The sequence below is a fragment of the Melozone crissalis genome, unplaced genomic scaffold (assembly GCF_028551555.1).
Source record: "Melozone crissalis strain CALT ecotype California unplaced genomic scaffold, PUWL_Pcris_2 ptg000027l_1, whole genome shotgun sequence".
Lineage (NCBI taxonomy): Eukaryota > Metazoa > Chordata > Aves > Passeriformes > Passerellidae > Melozone > Melozone crissalis.
In genome coordinates, this window is record NW_026535805.1 from 5,367,565 (window position 1) to 5,391,890 (window position 24,326).

At 40.6% G+C, this 24,326-nt stretch overlaps 1 protein-coding gene across 2 annotated transcripts in view; it reads left to right on the forward strand.

Moving 5' to 3' along the window:
* Window positions 1-24,326, forward strand: part of KCNH1 (potassium voltage-gated channel subfamily H member 1) — a 181,743-nt gene that overhangs the window by 24,524 nt on the left and 132,893 nt on the right. For both annotated transcript variants that reach the window (XR_008483197.1, XM_054279666.1), the window contains exons 5-6: window positions 5,377-5,495; window positions 13,735-14,127. Coding sequence is in view for 1 of the 2 variants with exons in the window: in XM_054279666.1 (XP_054135641.1) it covers window positions 5,377-5,495; window positions 13,735-14,127 (512 nt within the window). In the remaining variant the exon portion in view is untranslated. The remainder of the gene's footprint in view (window positions 1-5,376; window positions 5,496-13,734; window positions 14,128-24,326) is intronic.

Here is a 24,326-nt window from a genome sequence, read left to right on the forward strand (position 1 = left end):
TCAGATAATTTAGATATGTTTATTTTATGATTTCCATGGAAGGTAAGTAAGCTTGCTTTTAAATGCAGCAGCTTTAAAAATAGTGTATTCTAAATAAAACCGCTTAAAAATAGTGTCAGTGATGTTGATAATTTTTTTAAACAACCTCTTTCCATTTTTTCCCCTTTGCTTGCCCCTCAAAAAAAAATCAGGGAAATGTAAAAGAGGTTTACGTGAATAGAAGAAGGCAAAATCAATCTATAGCATAGCTAAGTTTGGCTTGTCAAGTGCTAGGTCACCTTCTTAGCTGAATTTTGAAGTTTATACTGTATTTGGAACTAATGCATTTTGTCTGTAAATGTCTCTCCTGGTTTGAGATCTAGCACACCAAGTATGAGATGCTTGAGAATAGTGTATAAAGTGGAATGCATCACTTTATGCAAAACAATTATTTATGCAGACAAATAGAAACTCTGCTTGCACTCTGAGTGGCTTGTAAGAAGTTTGCCTGAACAGGTTTTGAATATATGAATACAAGGTGAACATATCCAGAAGCATCTATGCTGTCTCATAAAAGCTTGAAAACTAAGCTTTGGAACCTAATTTGTGCTTTTGATACTTCATTTTTGTACAAAGAGGTGGTCAAATTTAGCATCACTGAATCAAGTAGTGAATGGTTGTTATTCTCCAAGATGATGTAGCCTTCTGTGCTTTGTAGCAGTCATCAGTTGCCATCTCCTCTGCAGAAGATGCTTTATTTCATGTTGCAGCTAAGCTGTCCTTTGCATAACAAGCAGGGGCACAGACACAAAAAATATTTTGTCTCCTTCATCTTAATTCAGGGGAAAATTCACGTTTCCTCTTTTTTTTTTTTCCTTTTTGTTTCTGGAGGATTTTTTTGGGGATTTTTTGTTCTGTTTTTAAGATGTATTTATATGAACAGGGCCAGTGTTTGAAATATTTTGATTAAGATATACTCTGCTTTCATCTGGATGAAATGTTTTCTTAAAAAGAGGAAACAAATGAAGGGGAAGTAGTGAGTATATTAAAAACTTCAGTATGCATTCCCAGTCCAGATGGAAAAATGATACTGTTTTAGACATGAGGTTTCAAGGAGAAGAATGGATGTAAGCAAGGATCTTTCATGTGTGGGAATACAAAAGTGCCTTGAGTGGAGGCAAGAACTGCTGGAATCTTGATTTATTCACATTTACACAGTTGTGTGAACAACAGGGCTGTGGACAAACAAGCTTGTTCTCTAGCAGACAATGGCTTCTTGTTCTGACTCTAGGAATTGTGTAAGTCATGGATCAGCAGCATGGTAACAAGGGTTCTGTAACTGCCACAGTTCCCAGTGTTTGGATTCTGGAGTTATCAGGAATGAATTGAGAAGAATGGTGGGAAACAAATAGCTACCTACAAATAAATAATAAGTGCTTTGTGCTTGAGTATCAACTTACTGAAAAATACAGAAAATTCAACTTAAGGCCATTGTTAAATGAAATCCATGCTTTAAGGAAGAAAAGTTTTGATGCCGCAGCACAAAATTATATTTCAATGCCATATTTCCACATGAAACAAATCTCAGGGGACAGCTTGTGTAATCGTCTTGAGTGTTATAAGAAGCAATTTCTATTCACCTTTTTGCGAAGAAATGGTGGAAAACTGAAAGAACAATGTGGAATGCAGGAGTGCTAAAATCAGTGCTGTTAATCTTGAAGGCTTTCCATTCTTTTGAACTGTAAATGTTTTAATGTCATTATTGCTTTGTCTGTGTATGATATTTTCTGCAGAACTGAAAAGAAACCAAACAATGATAAAAATGGGTTAAAATCAAAGACAGGGGCACAGACAAGCACCACCATGGGGTGGTAGCCAGCTTTATGTTTGGTTCCTGAATTGCAAGCTGTCTTCTCTTCTATGTGAGTTTATCTTGTTTGAGGATTATATATGCCTGTATTAGAATCACCTAGGATCACTAGATTTTAAATTTAATTTGTATTTTCTCTGTTTGTAGAGGAAAACAGTGGATGTAGGGCTATACCAACTGCCTGTGTTGAAAGAGAACTCCTAATCCATGTAATCTGGTCCCTCTGCTTTAGCAGGACAGACACCAATATGTTCTTACATTTTGAAGCTTAGTTCCTCATCTTGGAAAGCTCCATGACCCTTAAAATTTAGTGTTTGAGTTCAATCCTATGGCTTAAGTCCATTACTTGACCTCTCTTTGTTGGATAGATAGCTGACCTGCTGTTGTCTTTTCAGGCATTACTGGAGATGTTATGATTCAACAGGTTTAGTACTGGCATTCTGTTTAATTTTTATTTTCTTTTTCCTGTGCCACAGTCTGCAGGTCTAACTGTATGTTGGAGTTGGCACATTTTAATCTTTCACAAAAACCAGAACCCCAAAAGGAGGAGGGTGTTGTGTTCTAAAGATGAAATTCTTACATGTTGCACATGGATTTGGTGCCTGGTTTTAGGCATACCATGGCACCGTGGTGGGAGCATCTCCTAGCTGGGCTCTCAGGTGTGGTACCCTATGTGTGGAGAGAATTAGGGTATGTATTCCCAGTTTGTGTCCACACTGCTTTGAAAAGCCAAGCTGAAAAGAGACACAATCTCTTGCCTAGAACACTTACATTGCTTTCAGATCAGAGCTTGGAGTAGAGGGGGAGATCTAGAGTTTGTGGAAACAGTTCTTTTGTGGGCCATTTAGGCACCCACAAGTGAGATGTTCACGGAGGGCAGAGGAGATGCTTGCAGGGGATGCTGAGGAGAGAGGGATGGGTTAAGCTGTGCCTTTCAGAAGGAGATGGCTCCTGGGAAGAAGGGGGACACCCGAAGGTGCTCAGCATTCACAGCCACAGATCATAGCACGGAGTTGTCTGGCAGTGCTTTTGTGCAACAAAAGTGCCTTGAGTGGAGGCAAGAACTGCTGGAATCTTGATTTATTCACATTTACACAGTTGTGTGAACAACAGGGCTGTGGACAAAAAAGCTCAAGTGAGGTGCTTCCTTTTGATCTTCCCTCTGTGCATCTCCAAATAGCCCAAATCTTAGAACAATGTTTGGAAGAAAATGCCCACTGAAAGTTTGTCCTCAGGTTTTGAACCAAATTTCGCATCTTCCAGGATAACTCCCTCCCCATCAGTCCGGTTCGAGTTAGTAAAAGGAGCTGTCTGTTATCTGGCATTAGAAACATTTTGTGCGTGGTAGGGGAGGCCAGTTTCGAGTTCCCGGGCGAAGCTGGAACCTTGTGCTCCGTTCTGTTTCTCTCGGGGCTGCCCTGTGCGAGCGAGCCCCGCTCGTTCGGCTCCAGCACCACGGCCAGCTCCAGCCCCGGCCGGCTCCAGCCCCGGCCCGCTGTGCTCTCTGCGGGCCCCAGAGGCCCGGCCCGCCGCTCCCTCCGCGCCGCTGAGGGGAGATCGCCGCTGCCCCCTTGGAGCGCGTCCCCCTCCGGCCTCCTCGGGCCCGGCACCTGCCAAGCCTTGCCCCTGGGCCGGGGAGAGGCTGGCTGTGACTCTGCCAGGTGCACTTGAAGCTCATAAAGCCAGCTGTATCCTGGGATGTATCAAAGGCAGCATAGCCAGCAGTCTAGGAAAATTATTCTTCTGCCCTGCTGTTGCGGTGTGATGTCATAGCCTGTCTCAGTTATCCCGCTTCCTTCCCCAGGTGTGCCAGTCACCTCTCCCTTCCCCTCCCTTGCCCCGTGCTGAGTGCTGTCTGTCAATCTTGACATTCCAGAAGAGTTGTGTGATTGGCAAAGTTAAAAGATGCCTCTCAGCCCTGGGGTCATTGGGCCATCCAGGTGTCATTTGTCCCCTGAGACTTCCCCTCCCTGACCTGGTTGCTGGGATCCCTACCCCTTCCCTCCCCCTCTCCCTGGGGTTAAAAGACACAGCAACCATGTGGTTTGGAAGTTCTATTAAGAGATGTTGCTGGATTCAGAGGCCTGTGTGCCTGGAGTAAAGCTCTGGATCAAACCCTCCAGCAGAACCGACTCCTTTCCTTCACCTCACCTTGAAGCCTCTCTGCCAGAGGTAAACCTGAGCTCCTGCATGCCTGGACCTGTCCCAAGCACCCAGCTGCAGCATCCAGCCAGCCAAAGGTGTGTCTGGGGTGAAACCACCACAGCTGCTGCCTCTGGTCAAGCAGCAAGGGCCAGACGAGTCCAGGCATGTTCCATACAGCTATATTGGTATTTAATTCCAATACCCTACTCCAATCCTATGTGACCCCGCATGGAGTACTGCACTCAGCTCCGAGCCCCCAGTGTAAGAAGGACCTGGGGAGTGAGTTCAGAGGAGGGTCACAAAGATGCTCAGAGGGCTGGAGCACCTCTGCTGTGCAGACAGACTGGGAGAGTTGGGTGTGCTCAGCCCAGGGAGGAGAAGACTCCAAGGATGCCTCATAGCACCTTCCAGTACCTAAAAGGGGTCTACAGGAAAGCTGTGTAGGCAACGTGTTCCAGAACCAGGTTCTCATTATAAACTGAATCTTCAAAGTGCTGACCATCCTTAGTTGGAGTTGGTGATGAGGGGTAGGAGCTCAAGAGCTCCCAGGTGGTGCTAGCATTTTTTCAAGGTTGGGACTAAACACGCTGTTTCTTCCTTTCAGTATACCAAAAATATCCAGATGTATACTCTGCCTATGTGTCATGGCAAAGTACTGCTCATAAAGATTATAGTTGTAGCTAGCTCTTGTGACTGTCATTGAAAGTCTTCTATTTTCAGGGATATTTGAAATCACAGTAAAAAATATTCTGAATTAAAATTCAGCATATGACTTCTCTGCCAGAAGCTGCTAAATGTTTAATTCGTGTTTGAGAAAATCTATTAGTATATTCCCCCTTTTGTTTAGAGAGAGTAAAATTAATGATTTTGTTTTGCTTTTCTGCTCTGCTTTTTATTATCTTATATATATTTCTCTGCTTATTCCAGATCTATGCGTGATGCATCTGAGGGTAGATTCACTTCTGTTACAGACAACTGTAATTTTCATTGTGCATGACTCTAGCCTTACATCTTGATTAGTCTGAAGTGTCTTCTGCAGTGCTGTGAGATCCAAATCTGATCATTAGATTTAATATGAGATTATTCTATAGTGGACATTTATCCTTGCAAAATATGCAGTTCATGTGGCAGTACTTTTGTAGAGTCATTGAATACAAAGTCACAGCAGTCATGGGTTTTATTACTGTACCACGCTGACACCTATTCTCTGACTTAGTGCTTTTATCTGCTACTTGGTTAAATTATACTCCCTTCTGGTCAGTATTAAAGCAGATTGCTCTGTTTTAACAACTTTTTCTCCCTTTGGTCATATAAGAGGTCTTATGAGGTACACTTGCAGCTTTTTTTGGTAATGTGTGTCTAATCTTGCATGTTTTCTCAAGGTTGGGGGAAGTTTGCCCGCTTGACGCGTGCCCTCACGAGCAGCCGAGGGGTGCTGCAGCAGCTTGCTCCCAGTGTGCAGAAAGGAGAGAACGTTCACAAGCACTCAAGACTTGCTGAGGTAATTTTTGCTTTCCCCAGGAGGCTGTAAAGAAATGTTTTTAGCCTTTGTGGGTATGTCATCTCTCTGTGAGCCAAGAACTGTCAGTCCTCCCTGTCCTGGGAATCTGGTTTGTGTGCTGTGAAATGTGTCCTGTGACAGCAGAATGGAAGCAGGTGTCTCAAAGACTTCATGTAACCTGATTGCACTGTTGTGTTCCATATCTTAGCAAAGTCTTAGAAAGGTGTTATTAAAATAATACTTTCTCACTTAGTTTCCATTCTTCTGAGGATCTTAATAAGTAGGATCTTGGACTATCTACTTATGTAAAACTGAGGTGAGAAAAAAGTTTAGTACACAAGGAAATCCTGGAGAATCTATGGCAGGGTTATTCTCTGTATTAATTTATGTCTAGTTACTTTTCAGTGGGATCCCAACCCTGCATTACCAACTGGTTAAAACCTGTGTTTAAGTTACTTCTTTTATGCACAGAACAGTTGAAAGATGCCACAAGCAGCACTGCAGGGAGATTAGGAAAGTGAAACCTTGTGATTTAAGTAGCCTCTCAAAGGATTGAGATAAGCTGCAGGCAGAGAAGGCCCCTTGAAGCACTTAGGGTTTGAGGGCTTTCGCCACGAGGGGGAGAGACTGTCCCAGGTTTCCTGTTTCTGTCTCCTGGGCCAGCTGCAGGGTCTCCCTGGTGTACAAACAGCCTGGGGAGAGGTTTGACATGGTGTTAATGACAGCACAGCCAGTATCACATGGCACTTCCTGCTGTGAATGCCATGGCAGCAGCTATACTTGGCAATAATTCTTGATCTTCCTGTGCAGCTGGAGGTGTAGGGTGTTGATGGGTTCCATGGCGTGTCCATACAGTCAGCTGTACTACACTCTGCTGGTTCTGTTGTATATGTGTCAGTTCCTATGCAAACTAAAAGTCACCTGTCTTCTTACCATGTATAATGGCAGAATTTCTGCAGACAGGATCCTGCCTAGCCAGTATTTAATACAGAAGGACTCAAGAAGGGGAAACCAGTTTCTGTTGGAGCAGAGAAATAACATGGATCATGCTAGCACAGGGGACATTCCCACAGACACGTACTGCAGGAGCACCGTGTGATTAACACATGTCCACCCTGAGATTACTTTTGTGTGCTGGAATTTGGAACAGTTTTCCTCCTAATCCTACTCAAGGCTTCATATCAAATAATCCTTTCTTCTCTTTAGATCTCTACCCTTGAATTTTAGTTAATGCTAAAATGTAGGCAGCAAAATGTAAGACAAAGGGTCTGAGATTATTCTGTTTGGCAACAGTATGGCCGTCAGTGACTACATGTTACTGAAAGTTTTTGCAAGTCCATGTGCTCAACAAGTCTTTGCAAGTATTCTTACTGGCACAGCCAATTGATTCATTACAAATAATAAAGGGCAAGTGTATAGTTTACATGTCTGAAATGAGCTTCTTTAATTGCTGACTGAATATTGCAGTCATAATTTTACAAAGAACATTAGCCCCAGCTGTGATGTTAGGTAGCTTTTTTTTCCTGCTGTAATTCCATTTAAGCCAATAAAACTACACTACAGAGAAAAGAAAAGTGCAGATGATCATACAGACAAGACCACCTTTCTTTATTTGAAGATATATGAGGTGCCAGGCTTCTTTTTCTGCAAAGGTTTTTTGATAATACTGAATATGGAATCTCTAACAGTTCCCTGTTGTATTTTCAAATATTTTTTTCTTCATCTCTGCAGTAGCCTATGTGAATTTTTAAACCTCATCCTTTTTCTTTTGCTACTCACTATGGCATTTCACATCAATCTTGTTTGTGTGAGAAAGCTCCACGTTTATTGCAGTGTTATTTGTGTTGCTCTTACTTATTTATCACTTATATATTTGGATGTCTTGGGAGGCTGTTGTGTCCCAGAACCTGAGTAGAGCAAGGTGTTGGAGCCTGCCACAACAGCTTACAATGTTTTATTGTTTATGGAACAGTTTAAGAAAGGTGTTAGTGACAGAGTAACAGGCCATGGATAATACAAGCAGTGTCTGTGAAGCTTCAGTCTCTGACTTTTGCCAGTAGGCACAGATTTTTTTTTAGCCTGACTTCTCTAATAGCAGTCATAAGAACACTACTCAAATTAATTATGCAATTAACACAAAGGTGTTAGGTAACTGTGAGACAACATTTTGCAATAGGAGTTTGTAAAAGTAACTGATGCACTTCCGTTGCTTAATCACCAAGGAGCTGATTGTAGGGATGGTTCTTCCTGGTCACACCTGAATGAGTAAATGTGTCATCTGCACCTGTGGTCTTAGCTGATGTGTTCTGCACCTTTGCCAGGCAGCTCTGGGCAAACAAGACTGTCAAAATTAAAAAAAAATATATATAGTTGTGAGAAATAAAAGCAGAGAATTTATAATGGTGCTTAGCAGCACTGCTTAAGAATGGAACTTCTGCCAGTTTTTTTTAAACATTATTTACCAGGAACTTACCATGGCCATTAAAACTGCCAATCAAAATATTGAGCCGTAGCACCTAGCCCTTAGTTTGGGAGCAATTTGTGTCACTGCTTGGGAAAACAAATGGAAGGGAGAGTGAGAGAAAGCAAATAGGTGCAATTGAAAACATGAAAAGGAGAGATTAAGCTGGAAATGAGTGAGTGTTTGTGTTAGCTTTTTTTTTTGCCCCCCAGTCATACTGTCATAAAAATAAATAAATCATTGTAACCACATCTGATGCAATTTATGATTCCTGACTTGGGATATATTCACCCTTTTGTAAAAAAAAAGGATTTAAATAAAAATTCACCGTGTTTAAAAAAGAACACAGTCTCGTAAGGCCAGTGATGAAATTTGGCATTTCTGCTCTTGGAATAAAATTCTCCAGTGTTAGAGAGCTATTAAAGCATCATGCATCATTACCACAAATAATAAATGCAGATAATAGAGCTGCATTATCTGATGAATAATAACTAATTGAAATGATACTTTCATTAATAAGTTTCAGAAATAAATATTTCTTTTACCATGATAAAATTGTATAATAGTGAAAAATCTTCCAAAACCAGAGCTGTTTCAATTATTCAGAAAATTGTAGTAATCAAATTGCCCAGTGCACATGAAAGGAAGCTCAGCATATTGGTTTATATAGTTGTGTGCATTTTCTTCTTGATTACTTTGCTGTCAGTCTCTTGGGGTTTGGTTTTTTCCCTCTCCAGGAGAAGTAGCTTTAGAAGCAGTTTGAATGTGGTTAGTTTGTGTGGGTGTGTAACCACAGCTGAGTACTTCAGCAAACCTGTCTCAGGTTGGCCCTGCTCTCCCTAGGGGCTGAAGTGCAGCAGGAGCACCTTGGAATAGAGCAGAAGGAGCTTTGCATTGACCTGAGTTTGCATGGATGGTGCAGAGAGAGTGGGGTTTATGGCTCTGAATCTCCAGATGACCCAGGAGTGGTGTGTGTGGAGAAGGATGGTGAGGAAATAGACTTGGTGTGACCCTTGGTGTGAGAAGTGGAGCATGGAGCTCTTGCAGCTTCCAGTGCAGTGATCTAACAAAACCTTGGTCTTTAGCACTAAGCTCTGTGGACCTCCTTCCATGGTTTCTGTGCAGTACTGAGCTCTTTTGTTGTGCTTTATGATAAAGGCACATGCTTGTTCTCTGAGATGGAGCTTTGTTGTAGGCATGCTTCCCTTCTCAGTGAAATGAAGAATTTGGTGCTTTTGAGAGCTCCTGGCTGGCACTGCCAGGCACCGTGAGACTTTTGCCTTTGCTGGGAGAGAGAGTGTGAGCTGGGGCAGTGCCTTCTTTCACCTCAGGCTGCGAAATCATCTCCAGCAGTGCCAGCAAGATGGGCTGGTTTTACAAAGGTGTGTGTTAGTGATGTAGTGAGAGGGAGCCTAGGCTAGAACTTGTCACCTCCATCCCACCCAAAAAGAGGACTGGAGGCACCTCTGGCTTTCTGCAGGTGGCTTTCCCCATATGGTGAGTGGTTGGAATCCCTGTGTCATTCCTTGGTGCCTGTCTCCTGCCCCTCCATTCAGGATTCATGCCCACAATACTTCTGCTGGAGACCAACTAAAGCCACTGGTCTCTTTAAATAACCATTGCTGAGGCTTCTCCAGAGACTCCAGGAGGGTAGCAGAAGTTCAAAAGACTTATTTATAAGGTCACTAGCTATTCAGATAGATAGTTTAGAGTATGTTTACTTTCTAAATAGGAAGGGAAGGAGATCGATCAGTCATCAATCCTTTTATTTTCCTGTGCTGTAGCCCTTGAATCTCAAACAAGTAAGCAGAAAGTGCTTTGTATTTGGTGATGCCATTTTAAAACACTGAAGCAGCAGTTTATTGTCTTTACAAGTTGGAAACTAGAAGTCTGTTTTTTCTGCTTTCAGTTCAGTTTTACATCCTTACAATTCCACTGGCTTTATTTTAATGGCTTTTTTTCGATTTACAGCAAAACAATGAACACCACAACTTAGCCCCTTCTTTTTTGCCAAATGGAGATTGTTCTTGCCTTTTCCCCTAATTGGGTATGCAGGTATACATTAGTATTTTTTTCAGGAAATTTAGTTCTTTTGATGCAAAAATTTCACAAATTCTTGGTGTACAAAGAGAGCAGCAGTGACCAAAACTGAGTGCATTATGCAATTCTCAATCTATAACTTATGTATGTATAGATAAGAACCACCTGACAAAAGCAAACGATTTTTTTTTCAGTTTTTCATGGTTGAGGTTCCTATGCTGATTAGAACAGTTACCAAAATACTGGACTTACTCATGTAATACCAGGGGCTAAAAAATAAAGCTGTAGTAGGCCTGTGATTGCAGAAGAAGCAATTATGCTTTCCTGCTGCATTTGAAGGGTGATGCTGTCTCCCCACACCAATAAAATCTCAGAACTAGAACTGAAATCATTCTAAATGAAATACTGTGTGATGGAGGTGCTTTGTTTTGCTGATCAGTTATTCCAGTGAGTGAGGGTTGCAGAGGACTCTCCTTGCCCAGTGAAACATATTTCAGGCTCAGGATCCTGTGTTAGAGCTGCTGCTCATGTAGTAAACCTCATGAAAACCAGTAGTAACTCATTGCTCTCCAAATGATTCAAGTACAGCTCTAATGTGCAAAAGGGAGGGCAGGAGATATTTGCAATATTGATTTGGACTAGAGCTTTTGTTGGGAAAAGACATCCCAAAATCTGTCACTGGGACTGCCAAAAAGCCCTGAAGGGAATGATGCTCTGAGTACACACATGGACTCAGTACACAACCTCTGCCTCTTCCATCACACCAGGGGCTTTTGGGGACTGCATGGGCTGGCCAGTGGCTCCTGCAGGGCAGAGAGACTGCATGTGCCTTGTGCTGCTTCCAGCTCCTCTCAGCACAGGACAGCTTAATTCCCTTTTATTTTTGGTAGTATGGAGAACATGCATCAATGAGGGTCAGCATCAGCAGACTGTGTAATACTGCAGTGAACATGTCTGAGTCCTAGTTGGGTCTGCTGGAAAAATGTTCCTTTCTCCTTTTTGCTGTCATTCTGGACACTCACTAACAAAAATACAGTCCTCTTATTTTTTTTTTTTAATTGTTTTTTTTTTTCCAAACTCTTTATGCCTCTGTGGTAACATGCAGGTCTGTCAGGGCAGGTCATGTTAATTCCCTTAAGGAGAACGTACTGGGCTCAAGGTCAGCAGGCTTGCAGTTCCCATTCTCATTTACACATGTGTGAGGAGCTGTGCTCTGACAGTGTCTGACCCCTGTTGTGTACACGAGTTAAGTGTTTATGTGAGGTTCAAAGCAGCAGGGAATTTCATCTGAGACTGTTTTGTCCAAGTAGAGCTTGTTTAGCTGATCGTTTTCTTTTGTCCCCTTTGGCTGAAACTGTTGGAAAAAATCTCACCAGCTCACCAAAAAAAAAAAAAAAAAAAAGGAAAAAAAAGGCACTCAGAAAAGCCTGGAGATAAAATCCACGTCTAAATAACTGACATTAAAAAAGCTGAGATAAGGAGAATGAAAGGAAGACATCCTTCTATTCTAGCTGTGTTGTCTTATCTTTTCCCAGAGAAAAACAGACATTTAATTTCCTTTCCTGCTTCCTATTGCTCTGAACTATGTGTAAATGTGAAAAAGGAACCATGCTCCTAAATACTTCTCACAGGTTCTGTGAGTTTGGCATTACCAAACACATTTCAATCAAGCAAGCCTTCATGTTTCTTTCAATTTTCATTCATAATTCATCCAGGGTAAAAATTGCTTTAAAATTTAACTTCTCTTTATTTGGACACAGGTTCTTGATGTTGGTTTCACCCTCATGTATAGCAGGTGAATACAGGTACATATAAACAAACACATTTTTATTCATAGGTATGTGAAAGAAGCTTGAGTTCCCAAGAATTACATACATGATAATATTGTTTTTGCAGCAGTGGGCAGAACTGGAGAGAGAGCAGACATAAAATGGGCAGCACTGATTGAGAGTGCAGTTACGCAAAGCAGTGCTCGGTGTCAGCATGTGCTCAGCTTGAGGTGCAGGGTTTAAAACACACGCTGGCAGATCATCTTCTGCAGAAGTGCTTTTCTGAATTCAGACCTAGCTGCAGTGTAACTCAGCAGTGTGCCTTGGCAGGTCCCCTAAATCCTGCACTCGGTCTGGAGGCCCCACAGCCAGAGGGACACTGAGGCCTTGGAGCGTGTCTGAGGGAGGGCAAAGAAGGCAGTGAAGGGTGCAGAGAACAGGTCTGATGAGGAGGAGCTGGGATTGTTTAGCCAGGAGAAAAAGAGGCTCGGGGGGACCAGCCCCTCTCTACAAGTGCCTGAAGGGAGGTTGTAGTGAGGGGGAGATCTGTCTTTTCCTCCAGGTGACAAATGACAGATCCAGGGGAAATGGCCTCATGTTGCACAAAAGGAGATTTAGATTAGATATTAGGAAAAATTTCTTCATTGAAAGGGTTGTCAAGCATTGGAACAGATTTCCCAGGGAATGGTGGCATTACTGTACCTAGAAGTGTTCAAAAGGTGTGTGGAATGTGGCACTTGGGAGAAGTTCTCCAACTTGTTTGTTAGAGAACACTATGGTACTGGGTTAATTGTTGGACTCAACAATCTTAGGGGGGGTCTCTTCCAACCTTAATGACTCTATCTTTCTATGATTCCACACCATCAGGTAGTTAAGATACTGAACTTCTCTGAATGAAAAGGTGAAGTCCAAAATGACTTTATTAAGGCTAATGATAGATATCTGTGTATCGAAAAGTAGTGTGCCCCTGATGCAGGGAATGATTGGTATTTGACTCTATTGATTCAGAAGGTTGAATAATTGCTTTATTAAAATTATATTATATTATATTATATTATATTATATTATATTATATTGTATTATATTGTATTATATTGTATTGTATTATATTATAGAGATACTATACTATACTGTACTATACAAAAGATACATACTAAAAAAAACTTGTGGCTGTCTCTAGACAGCCAAGACACAGCTTTGAGTGATTGGTTAATTAATATAAACAACTATTCCTAGAATTTAATTACTAAATCTCTTTAGGTAAACAATCTTCTTAACACATTCCACATGTCCAAAAACAACAGGGGCAGAGAATAGAGATAAGAATTGTTTTCTCTTTCTCTGAGGTTCCTCGCTGCAATTCTCAGGAAGTATCCTTGGGGAGTTGTGCCTGCCTGCTCTCTATGAAGAGAACTGCAGCTACATCTGTGGGCTTTGGACCTGTACAGCCCAGAGAAGAGGAAGAGAGGGCTGTGCACTGATGATAGATTGTAGTATGAGACTATTTCAGACAGGGTGTAGTGAAGAGTTAAATAACCAGTGTTGAAAAAAATGTGGTCCAGTGGTTCTGCTGCTGGACAGGAGCTCAGTTGTTCCAGTTTGGTGGTTCTCAGTTGTGGTTTTGCCATCAATTTCTATTTGCCCTGGCCTTCCTGCCTATTCTTGCCCATCATTTTTCTGTCTCGGCTGTCTAGATAGCTGAAGGGGTTCTCTCTTCTCTGTTTGTCTTGGACACTCCACACGTTAGACTTAGTGTCAAAAAATAATTAATGGCATTAAAAGAGGCAACTGCTCTTAGTTTGATGCTGATTTGTGTAACAAAATACTTTTCTTGGCTTGCTTACCATTTGATGGTGATAAAAGGAGTTAATGGACATGAATTTTTATGAACTATTGTACTGAGCTTGAGAATCTAGTGTGAAAAATTAAGCATGTTTTCTTTTTCCTCTCAAATCTCTCTTGGCTACAGGTATTGCAGCTGGGTTCTGAAATCCTCCCACAGTACAAACAAGAGGCACCAAAGACTCCACCGCATATAATTTTGCATTATTGTGTATTCAAGACTACCTGGGACTGGATCATCCTGATTTTAACCTTCTACACTGCTATTTTGGTCCCTTACAATGTCTCCTTTAAAACCAAGCAGAACAACGTGGCGTGGCTAGTAGTGGACAGCATTGTAGATGTCATTTTTCTGGTTGACATTGTGCTCAATTTCCACACCACCTTTGTGGGGCCGGCAGGGGAGGTGATCTCTGACCCCAAGCTGATCCGCATGAATTACCTGAAGACCTGGTTTGTGATTGACCTGCTCTCCTGCCTGCCTTATGATGTCATCAATGCATTTGAGAATGTTGATGAGGTCAGTACACCACTTCCACTTCCATTTATTATTACTTGATGGTTGGGGGGAGGTGCAGGACAGAAGAAATGGATGTTTTTAAATTTATTGAATTACTGTACATATGTGTCTGGTAGCCACCCACATCCTGCACAGAAGTTTGCTTATGAATCCTAGCCAGAAGGCCCATTCTTTAACTTCTGCTGTAGTTTTTGGTGTTAAAAATCCATGTTTATTTTCCTTCTTTCTGCACCCTCAGGGTTCAGGAGGACAGGTAGAGGCAGACAGCAGCACCTTTGTACAGGTGCTGCTGTCCACAATTTTATACTGTGGTTTTTGTCCATAATGCCATAAGATATCATTTGTACAGCTGTGAGGAAAGCTGCTCCATCTGAATTAGCAGGAGTAGTTTGAGCTGTGTGTCAGGACAGTTTGCTGGGGCGGGCCGTGCTTGTTTTCACTGATGACCCATCAGGACAGTTCTGCTATTGCCAGTTCTGCACAGGAACACCTGGGAAGTAAAATACACATTTCTCAGCTGCTTCTAGTACACTATGGCAGGTGACAGAGAGGCAGGCAGTGACTCACTGAATCTTCTTAGAGCACCAGAAAGTGCTGTATGGATGCGTGGTGATGTGTGCAGCATTGTTTGGCAACAGCACTTTTAGAGGAAGGTGAAGCAATTGAAGGTGCTTGTTTGGTGATTTCATAATTAAATGAAAGAGTGGGGAGGTATCTGGAAATCTAGACTCTTCCTTAGTTCTTAATTTCTGTGGGAGTAGATCACAATCTAGCAAAATAACTAACATTTAGACACTTAAATCCAGAAAACTGGTATTTTTTAACTGCTTGTTTTTTTAGATCAGTCTGCCAAGAAAATATTCCTAAGGTAAATACATAAGAGTTCCCTGCATAAATAGTTCAGAGAGTTAATGAATTTTTAATAAAATCTTAAAGAGGATTCCAGAAGTCTGCTTTCTGGTTACATGTTATAAAATCATCAACTAGCTATGTCTCTGAGTTTATCTGTGACACATGCTGAAGCTGTAAGATGCAGAATCACAGAATCACAGGGTGGCTGGGCTTGGAAGGGATCTCTGGAGATCACCTAGTCCAATCCAGCTGCTAAAGCAGATTCACCCAGGGCAGGTTGCACAGGATCACATCCAGGTGGGTTTGAATATTTCCAGAGAAGGAGAGGAATTTACATTCCTACCTCATCAGGGCTTGATATTTAAATTTTAGCCTGTAAAATTTAAATTTTATTACTTCCTTTAAAATATGTCCATTTACAAAGGACAGCCTATCTATCAAAAGAAAACTATGCCAAGTGAAATATGGGCAAAACCAAACCCCAATTCTTTTTAAAAATTACACTGTTTTTTATAAAATTTCAAGAGGTTTTCTCAATAACTTGAGGACAGGTAGGCAAACTGTTAAATGCAGTGGAAAAAATATGATGTTATTTGATATTTAATTCCCTAGAGATGTTTTCATTTTATATCAAGCTGCAGACTGAAATAACACAAATTAGATCAAGCAAAAAAAGCCTTGTGAGACCTCTTAAGTATTTGTTTGCCATATGAAAGACCCAGGCTGTAGATTATTCTGCAGGGCTTTCACAAATTACTTTGCTGTGACACTGATAGAGCGATGGGAGGAGTGGCCATATGTCAGGTTCTGACATTTAGACAGAAAGAGAAAAAAGAATAAATAAAAGTAAAAAATAAAGCAAGAGACAAAAAACCAACCCAACAAAAAAAACAACAAACCAGGAAGGAAGCTTTTCTCACCCAGGGCAGATAGAAGCAGCCTGGTGAAGATTTTGCAGAAGGAACACTTTTTGACTTCAGACTGGGGATGTGACCTACAGAACATCCCTGAGGAAAATGTCTGTACCAGGGGCTGTGACAGCCCTTGAACTGAGCACAGATGATTTTGGACTCATGATAGCAATTCTGCAGAGAAATTCTTGTGTGGGTTTGTATTTCTGCAGGTTCTCCATCTCAGTGTTGCCTTGTAGCAATGAGAAGCCGATTGGTAGTTCAGTTTTCCCCTGGTTCTTCAACAGTCTCCTTAATCAGTGTAACAGTGTTAGTTTTACAATTATGCTCAAGGAGGAAAAAAAAAAATCAAGATTTTTCTTGATGCTGTCCTTTCAAGACCGTTCATCTGCATTTCCCATAGTGGCTTCTGACATTTGGCTGGTATAAATTGCTATAGGATCATTAGAGCAGAGTTTCCACTGGTGAAAATTGCCATGCTTCTTCTGAGGGCTCATGGGCTGGCTTGTGGCACCTGAGGGGTTTTGCCAGCAATGCCAGCAGAATAACACAGCACATCAGGAGGGGGTTTGGGACAGTATCTGCTGATCACTGTTTCAAGAACTGCCTGTGGAGAGAAAGATAACCTTTTAGTGAAGAAGAAAAAAAAAAAATAAAAGCCACATTCAAGGACTCTTGAAAGCAGAAAATCTTTGCCTTTTATCTTTCTTTTCTGTTGTGTAGAGCATTCCCTTGTGGGTCATCTCCCTTCCTTTCTTGCTGGCTCAAATTTACCTCTCTCTTGCCCTGGATTATACACCATATGACTTCACAGCTGGATTAAGTCAGGTGCAAGGCTGCCCTGCTCAGTGTGCAAACAACCAAACTGAACTCTTATCTCTGTGTCACTTTAATTCTGCTGGAGGGAATTCCCTTGGAGCCGTGGCAATGGAGTCAGGAGCTGGCCATGGCTGCTGCAGGATTTTTTTTTTTTTTTGGAAGTCCAAGTGAGAGTATTCTTAAAAAATGGCCAGAGTTGAAATGATGCCCAGTGTCAACAGTGTGCTGAGATGAGATGAAGAATATGAATGTTGTTTTCCCCAATCTGATGTTTTCCATATATGATTTCAAACAGGAAGAAATAGAATCCTGGTTTTGTTGCAGTCCCTATAATGAAGGGGGATTGGAACAGGTAGAAGCTTGCTTATTTTGCTGGCTGCTGTCATTTTCTGTTTAAAAAAGACACTGAAGACTCTGAGAATGTCATGGAGGAACTAACTTGACAAGTCAATTTGTACTTCAGAATGTTGTAATTACTGTGATGGAGACTAATTGATTTGCAAGGGACACAGGAACTGCAGCACTGAATAAGTAAAAAAATGTATAATAGGGTATTGAGATTTTTTTTTGCTCTGGGCAGTTTTGGGACTGTCCCATTACTTATCTCTAGATTAATAGTGAAACCATTTTTGTCATCTTTAAAATGATCCACTAATTGTAATAGATGAAACTAGAGTTGATCAATATTTTTGGCAAGCAGATACTCAATTGAAAAAATTCTGGTATTGGATATTTTTTCCTATTTTGAAGTAACTTTTTGTTTTGCAATTTGCTTCATTATTCCATTATAAGATATAACCGAAAATATTTTCTTGAAACAAAATTGAATGTGAATTCTGTGGTTTTCAGACAATTTCAAAATTCTTTGGGTTTGTTGCAGTTTGGAAGATTAGTATATTTTCAATTCACATTTTTCAATATTATCGAAATTCCAGTCTCTTCTCTGCATGGTTGAGAATATTTTTGTCCATAAAAATAATTTGAATTCATTAACTATTAATCAATACAACTATTAATAACTACAATTAATTCAAGAGGCACTTAAGTATGAATAGCCACATTCTACAGATGAAAGAGGAAAGAAAAAACATTAATGTCTTTGTTCAAGGCCATATAATTATATAAGAGACTGATCTCAAGTGCTGTGCTCAAAGAGACAGTATAGAATTTCATATTCAGACATGAGCAGAATTCAACAAATGAAGAAATGAATAGCTGTAGAGAAATTTCTGTTGTTACCCAAATGAAAGTAGAGTTATGAATGTTTCTCCTGCCTTTTATATATGGAAAACAAATGATACAGTTAAATACTAATTATTTTCTTGACCTGACAGAATTTCAACAGAAGAAAATATACCATATTCATACTGATTGATGAATCAACTTAATGCTAGCCTTGAACTTTCTATTGTTAACAGAATACATCATGCTGTAATTTAGTCTGAGTAAGAAAAGAAAATATTGGTCTAAAATTTAAACAGCCCTTGAAACATGTGATGTTAGTCTCTTACAAATTTGAATGATCAAAATAGCATTTGTCAGTAATTCTTTACTGTAATTAGTATTATTCCTCACTTAAGGAATTACCACCTACTTTGGGGGATAATGTTATCTTTTTGTGTTCAGACATCAATCAGTAAATTTAACAAAAACCAGGCTTAAAGAAAATTCCACAATTTTTGCCAAGAACAGTGCTATTTAAGACCTTGAATTCCAAAGCATATTTTTGCAGTGTCAGCTTGTGCAATTTTATACTGTGGTTTTCATCCATAATGCCATAAGATATAATTTATATTGGAAAAAATTTAACTTATTACATGTGATGCTGTTGTGAAATCTCATGGCAGGAGTGGAATCCAGTCATGTCACCACCATATAAATCTCTGAAATAGGGAGTTTGTAGTAGTAATTGCTATATATGTTTGAGCAGAGAGCTGTGATCAATTGCTGGCTGATGCCAAATTGAGAACCATGTATCACTCAATTAGTTGAGGTAGAAGAGAAATAAATGCATAGTAAAAGATCATTAGGAAAGATGCATTCAATATAAATGATCTTGTGCTCAGTTAAGTGAATGAATAGGAGAGGAGCTAGCATGTAGGCAAAGAGGATGTACAGCTTTGAAAGGCCAGAATTTATGAAGATAAACGAAGTCCCAGAAAAAAATACAATACGGAATAATAGAAGTAAATGAAGATAATTAGTGCTGAGTGAGTGTGGTGTAGCTGGAAAGTAAACAGAGAGTTGAGAGAGGAAAAAATGAATGTGTTGCTGGTCAAATTGTTGGCAACTCTCTGAGGCAGTACTTTTGCAATAGATTAATTTAAACCTTGTTAATGGAATAATCTCTCATGCTAATACAAATTAGCTATTTAGGAGTTACTGAAGCAGCTACACTGGAAAGCATGCAGCGTCCCTTTTTTTTTTTTTTTAACCACTGCATGCAATAAGGGGCAAGGAAATAAATTATCATATTTACAGTTTTATGGAATAAACTGGGACCTATAAAGATTTTGTGTTAGATAAATTTTGCAAACTGGAAACTGTAATTTTAAAAGTATTTTTAAACTGTAAACAGCTGAGTAATATGAAATCTGTTTGAAATAGTAGTTCACCGTTCTTATTTGAATCTGTCCAATGAGGCAGTGCTGTATTTTGCATGTGAGTCTATTGCTAAATCTAGCAGTGAATGAATAATTTTCTATGGCTAATTGAAATTTTAAAGCAGTCATAACCTACTTTTTATGTCATGCTTAACAAAAAACCCCAGCTGTGTATCATGGAGCGTGTTCCAGGCATAGAGGAGGAGATGCTGGCAAATTGTGGTTCTTGGATGAGATGAAGGTAGACCAGGAGGGATGAGAGAGACCCTGTGGACTGGGTGACACCTACTGGGGCTTCTGGGGAAGGATCGAGAAATTGGATTATTATGCCCAGGTGGGGCAGGGGAGAGCTGGAACATGGGCCTTGGGCTGGGGGTGTGATGATGAAGGAGGTCTACTTGGTGGGTGTCCCTGTGTGAGAATTCCCTGAGAAACAGGACACACCCATGGCAGGTGTGGCTGGGGGCTGTAACCTGCCAGAAACCCTCAGAGCATAGGAAGGTCCTTGCTGTGCCTCCTAGGAGCTCCAGAAGGAGCTTGGCAGCCTTGAACTGTGGAAAAGGGGGAGTGCAGTGGGAAGGAAGAGCAGTGGTGGTGGAGGAGGGCTGCTTGTCTGACTTCTGTAAGTGCCTCTGTTCTGCAGCACGGCCCCAGAGGGCTGTGCAGTAATTCCTGCCTGGAATTACTCCTTAGCAGATAGGTAGGTGGAAGGAGTATTTTGGGGAAATGCAAATGGTACAAAGCAGATTCCTGGGTTAAAGTGCACAGCCAGGATATAAACCAGGTAGGCAAAAGCAGCACCTGCTGTTCAGACACTCTTGGGGATTCAAGTGAGGGGTTTCTCTTTTCTGTCTGCTTTGTTCCACATCTCCTCACCTCCTCCCTGCCCCATTTTCTTTTCCAGTCAAATAGGAGTTTTTCTGTCTTCCTTCCTTACAAACCCAACCTCCACGTTACCTACCCATCACATGCTATTTTTATGCTGCCCTGTGAAGGGACAGGCTGTCTTTTCCCCCAAAATCCTCAGTTTTCCAAGTTGTGTTGATATATATAGCCACTGCAGGCATTCAGGGTTAAATTCTCTCCCATGCTGCAAGCCTGATTCTGCTGCCTTCCCATGTCTTACCCAGGCTCATACACTGTGGTGGCTCAGAGACATCTGCTCTGTGTGCTGATGGACAGCCCCTACCAAAGGAGAATTCCAGAGCAGGATGTGTTGCTGTGCCCCTGGTGAATGTGCCCTGGTCTTGACCTGTGCCCTGGTCTTGACCTTCTCTGTAGGTTCTACTGAGGCTGTTGAGACGTTGGTTGACTCTTCTTCTGCACTCCAAATGTTCAGATTAGTCTTTTTGCTAAGTCACAGATAAGTAAGGGTGTTACTGGATTTCAGGGCTACTTCTTCATAGCTTTGAAAGGCTGACATGATTTATCATTCTCTTAAAGAGAGAATAGTAGTCTGCCTAAGCTATTCAATCTGTATCAGGCTAAAAGAATTAAAACGCTGAATTACATTTTCAGTGATAATGTATGGTGATAGCCTTTGTCCAAGAGGGAGAGCTAATTGAATATATTAGAGTCTGAATTATTTCAAAAAGCTGCTGTTAGAGCGAGAGTTACACTGTGTATAAAGGGAGGCATGTTCCAGAGGCAGGGATCAGTTACTCCTCTTCTCCCCCCATTCAGCACACTTGTATCGATCTGAGGCACAAAGTCAGATGAGATGACAAAGGGTATTTGTTTGAGTAGCTAAGTGGTTGCTCTGTAGTCTATTTCATAGTAGGGATGGAATTAGAATTGGAAAAGATGGAGAGATATTAAATGCTAGTAACACTAAATATTGTTTGGGCGTTTTGCTCCTTTGAGATAAGTAAAAAGCTCTGGAAATGGCTGTTGCTTTGAATCAGAAGCATAGGGAAGCAGATTGTTGTCTGTTTGGGTTAATTTTTTATTTGCTACCACAGAAAGTAGGATTTCTTTAGGTTACTTATGTGTTATCTTTATTCTTGTTCTTCCTCTCAAAGTAAAAGGAAAATAGAGCTTGTTTCCTGGTTCTGGTTTTTTTTTTCCTGAGTGTGCATGTATGCATGTAAGGCAAACATGGACATAGTCTTACAAATGAAAAATCAGCCTTCCCATCTCTTCCCACACCCTGTGCTCTAATACATGAATTATTGCTGTTTCTCCCCCATTTCTAACCAAGCTCACAAACGTCTGGCTAAAATAAGCTTCAGGGGTCTAGAGATCTGTTTTCTTCAGTGCTGAAAACCACAGCAGTATCCAGAGGGCTTAGATATTGATTTTTACCTGTGCACATAACGCTATCTCATCTCTTGGTTGCTAAATATGGCCATCTGTAGGAAAGGTCATGTTCTCAGACCTAATTAAGAAAACCAGAGGAGACAAATGATGGAAATGTGTAGTCCTAATGATGGCCTGACAGAGCTGCCAGGTTACTGCAGATAGGCAGAGCCAGGTTGTGGCATGGCTGGCTTCAAGCAAAGTGTCAAGAAAGAAGGGAGTGCTTTCTGCAGCTTTTGCCTCACAGTAGTGATAAATTTGGTTCATTGCCTCCACTTTTGGAATAAATAATTTTTTTTTTTTGTCTGTTTAATTCTCTTTCTTTTAATGGTTAGCTTTTAGTCTCCTGCATCTCCCATTAATTGAGATGAAGCCTGAACTTTACAGTTCCATATGAGAGAAAAGTGCTGAAGAACTTAGGAAAGATTTGTGCCAATACCGAATATTTCTCTTTTTAAAAATAGGTAGTAAGTAGGAAGTAAATTATCCTGCCTTTGAGCCTAGAAAAAAAAATCTTAATGCTTGGGTTAAGTGCATTTTCTTTCTGTACATGTAGAAAGTGAATAATGGCCTAAAAAGTGAATACTGTCATGTAGATTGAATCTATTACTAAAGCACTTGTGCTACTGCAGCTGTAGGAGGTGGGGTGAATGCAGCATTTTAGTTATTTTCTGCAGTTATTCATGCTGCATCTTGTTTGGAATGGAAAATTAAGTATTTCTCACGTTTTTGGGGGGGCAGGTGGGGTGACCTCAGTTACTTTTTATGGGTGTTCTTTAAACAATTTGTATTTTAATTTTTTTCTAGGTGGACTTTTATTAGTCAATGAATTGAGCTGAATTTAATTTTGCATGGCAAATGAACAGCAGCAACTGCTTTTATCTGTACAGCATCTATCACTGTGTGTCCACTGTTACTGTTCTTGGACCACACAGACACAAGGAACAATAATGGCTCTGCTTATACAGCCCTTGTGTTTTCACAGTGCCTCTGTCTGTTTGTCTGGGTGTGGAAGTAACAGCACCAATCTTATATTGTCTGATTGAGAGGTAGAGCCAAAACAGGGATGTCCTGGATCCTGTGTTTGGGAAGAAGGCTGCTTACATGCTGAGGTATCAGTGTGAGACCAGAGGTGCACTCAAAGTAGATTAGATCTTGCAGAAAGCAAGGAAATACAGAAGAGAAACCTGTGTAAATATGCAGAGTATATAGTGAGGAAGTCTAATTAATAACAAATTATACATGGAAATTTACTTTTGGCAGTACTTAATGGACAAACTTATGAAGCCTTGGCTTTGAATATAAAATAGGGGCACTGCTTTCCTCTGGGACTGAACTGGTCTGTTTTTCTGTTTTTGGGGTACAGTTCTACTCTGCAAAGAATGTGTAGAAGGAGAGGGAGGGGAAGTGGTTGTGTGTATTATTTTAAGAACTTTTGACATTCAAGTCTGCTCAGTCAGTGGCTATGGAATGATTTCTTCAGTGTCTCAGTGCCTTGAGCTTGCCCTTTGGTTTGGAGGGGACTGGCTACATTTTCTTCCTTTTTTATGCAGCAGCCATCACTGGCAATGAGAGTAAACCTGCCAACCTATGAAATATTTATCAACATCAATACACAGGTATCAACAGTAGAATTTTTTTGTCTCATTCAGTCGCTTCAAAACATTTGAAATACAAGTGTGTGTGAAATTCAGTATTTTCTGACATACTTGACCAAATGCTGCATGTTGAAGTGAGCACTGCACCCAAGTTCTCTCTGTAAAAAAATACAGTAAAAATGTACTATGTATCTATTCTAGCCATATAACAGATTTTTAAAAATTTGTTTTTGCATAGCCTCAAGGAATGTCTTCTGTTGGATAGAGTACCAGTAGTTGCAACTGTTGGGGTAAATCAGATCCAGTAGAACTCCATGGAATATTACTTAGCCTTGTCTTTTCCCTGGCTGCCACATGGACATTCCTTATGGTGACCCTTTTAGAGCAGAGCATCTGAGGGAGCCTGCTTGGGACATGCAGTGCCATTTCTAGCTCTTCATGAACTGAGGTTGTTCTGTTTCCTTTGGGCACAAGGATCTCTGGGTGTCTCTTCATCTGCCTCTCAAAGCTGGCAGGAGCAGCAGACCAAGAGGGTGGGACACACATCAAGAGAAGTAAATTGAGTTCAGGCTCCTTTGCGTGACATCATGGAGCCATCTGTATGATAAAAGCATAAAAATAATCTGCACTGATAAGAGCATTAAAATGGACAATAATCTAAAAGTACAGTTCTATTTTGGAAAGTAGTAATCTAAAATTGTCAATTTTTCAATCCAACAGATCTATTCCAGTGAGCATTAAAATATAATTTGCTAAATCTTGGGCCAGAAAGTACTGATTTAAAGTATTGCAGGACTATCTGATTTTTTCCCTACTTTATAATCTGTGAAACAGTCTATTAAGTTTAAGTTGTTTGTAACCATTTGAAATTCTTTCACTTAGAAATTTTTAAGAGTTACATGCATAATCATTTCCCTGTGCAGTTCTTGCTCTTGATATTCGTCCATTTAGGATAGACAAATCCTTTCCTTTGAGGAAAGCAAAGAGAGAACACTCTTCACACTGAAATAAAAATAAATTGGAGTTTTTTTAATAGAGCTTTTTCTGAACTTTTAGAATCTCATTGGCAATGCAGTCAGGTGAGTATTAGGAGTCATTTGAATATTAAATGTATCCTT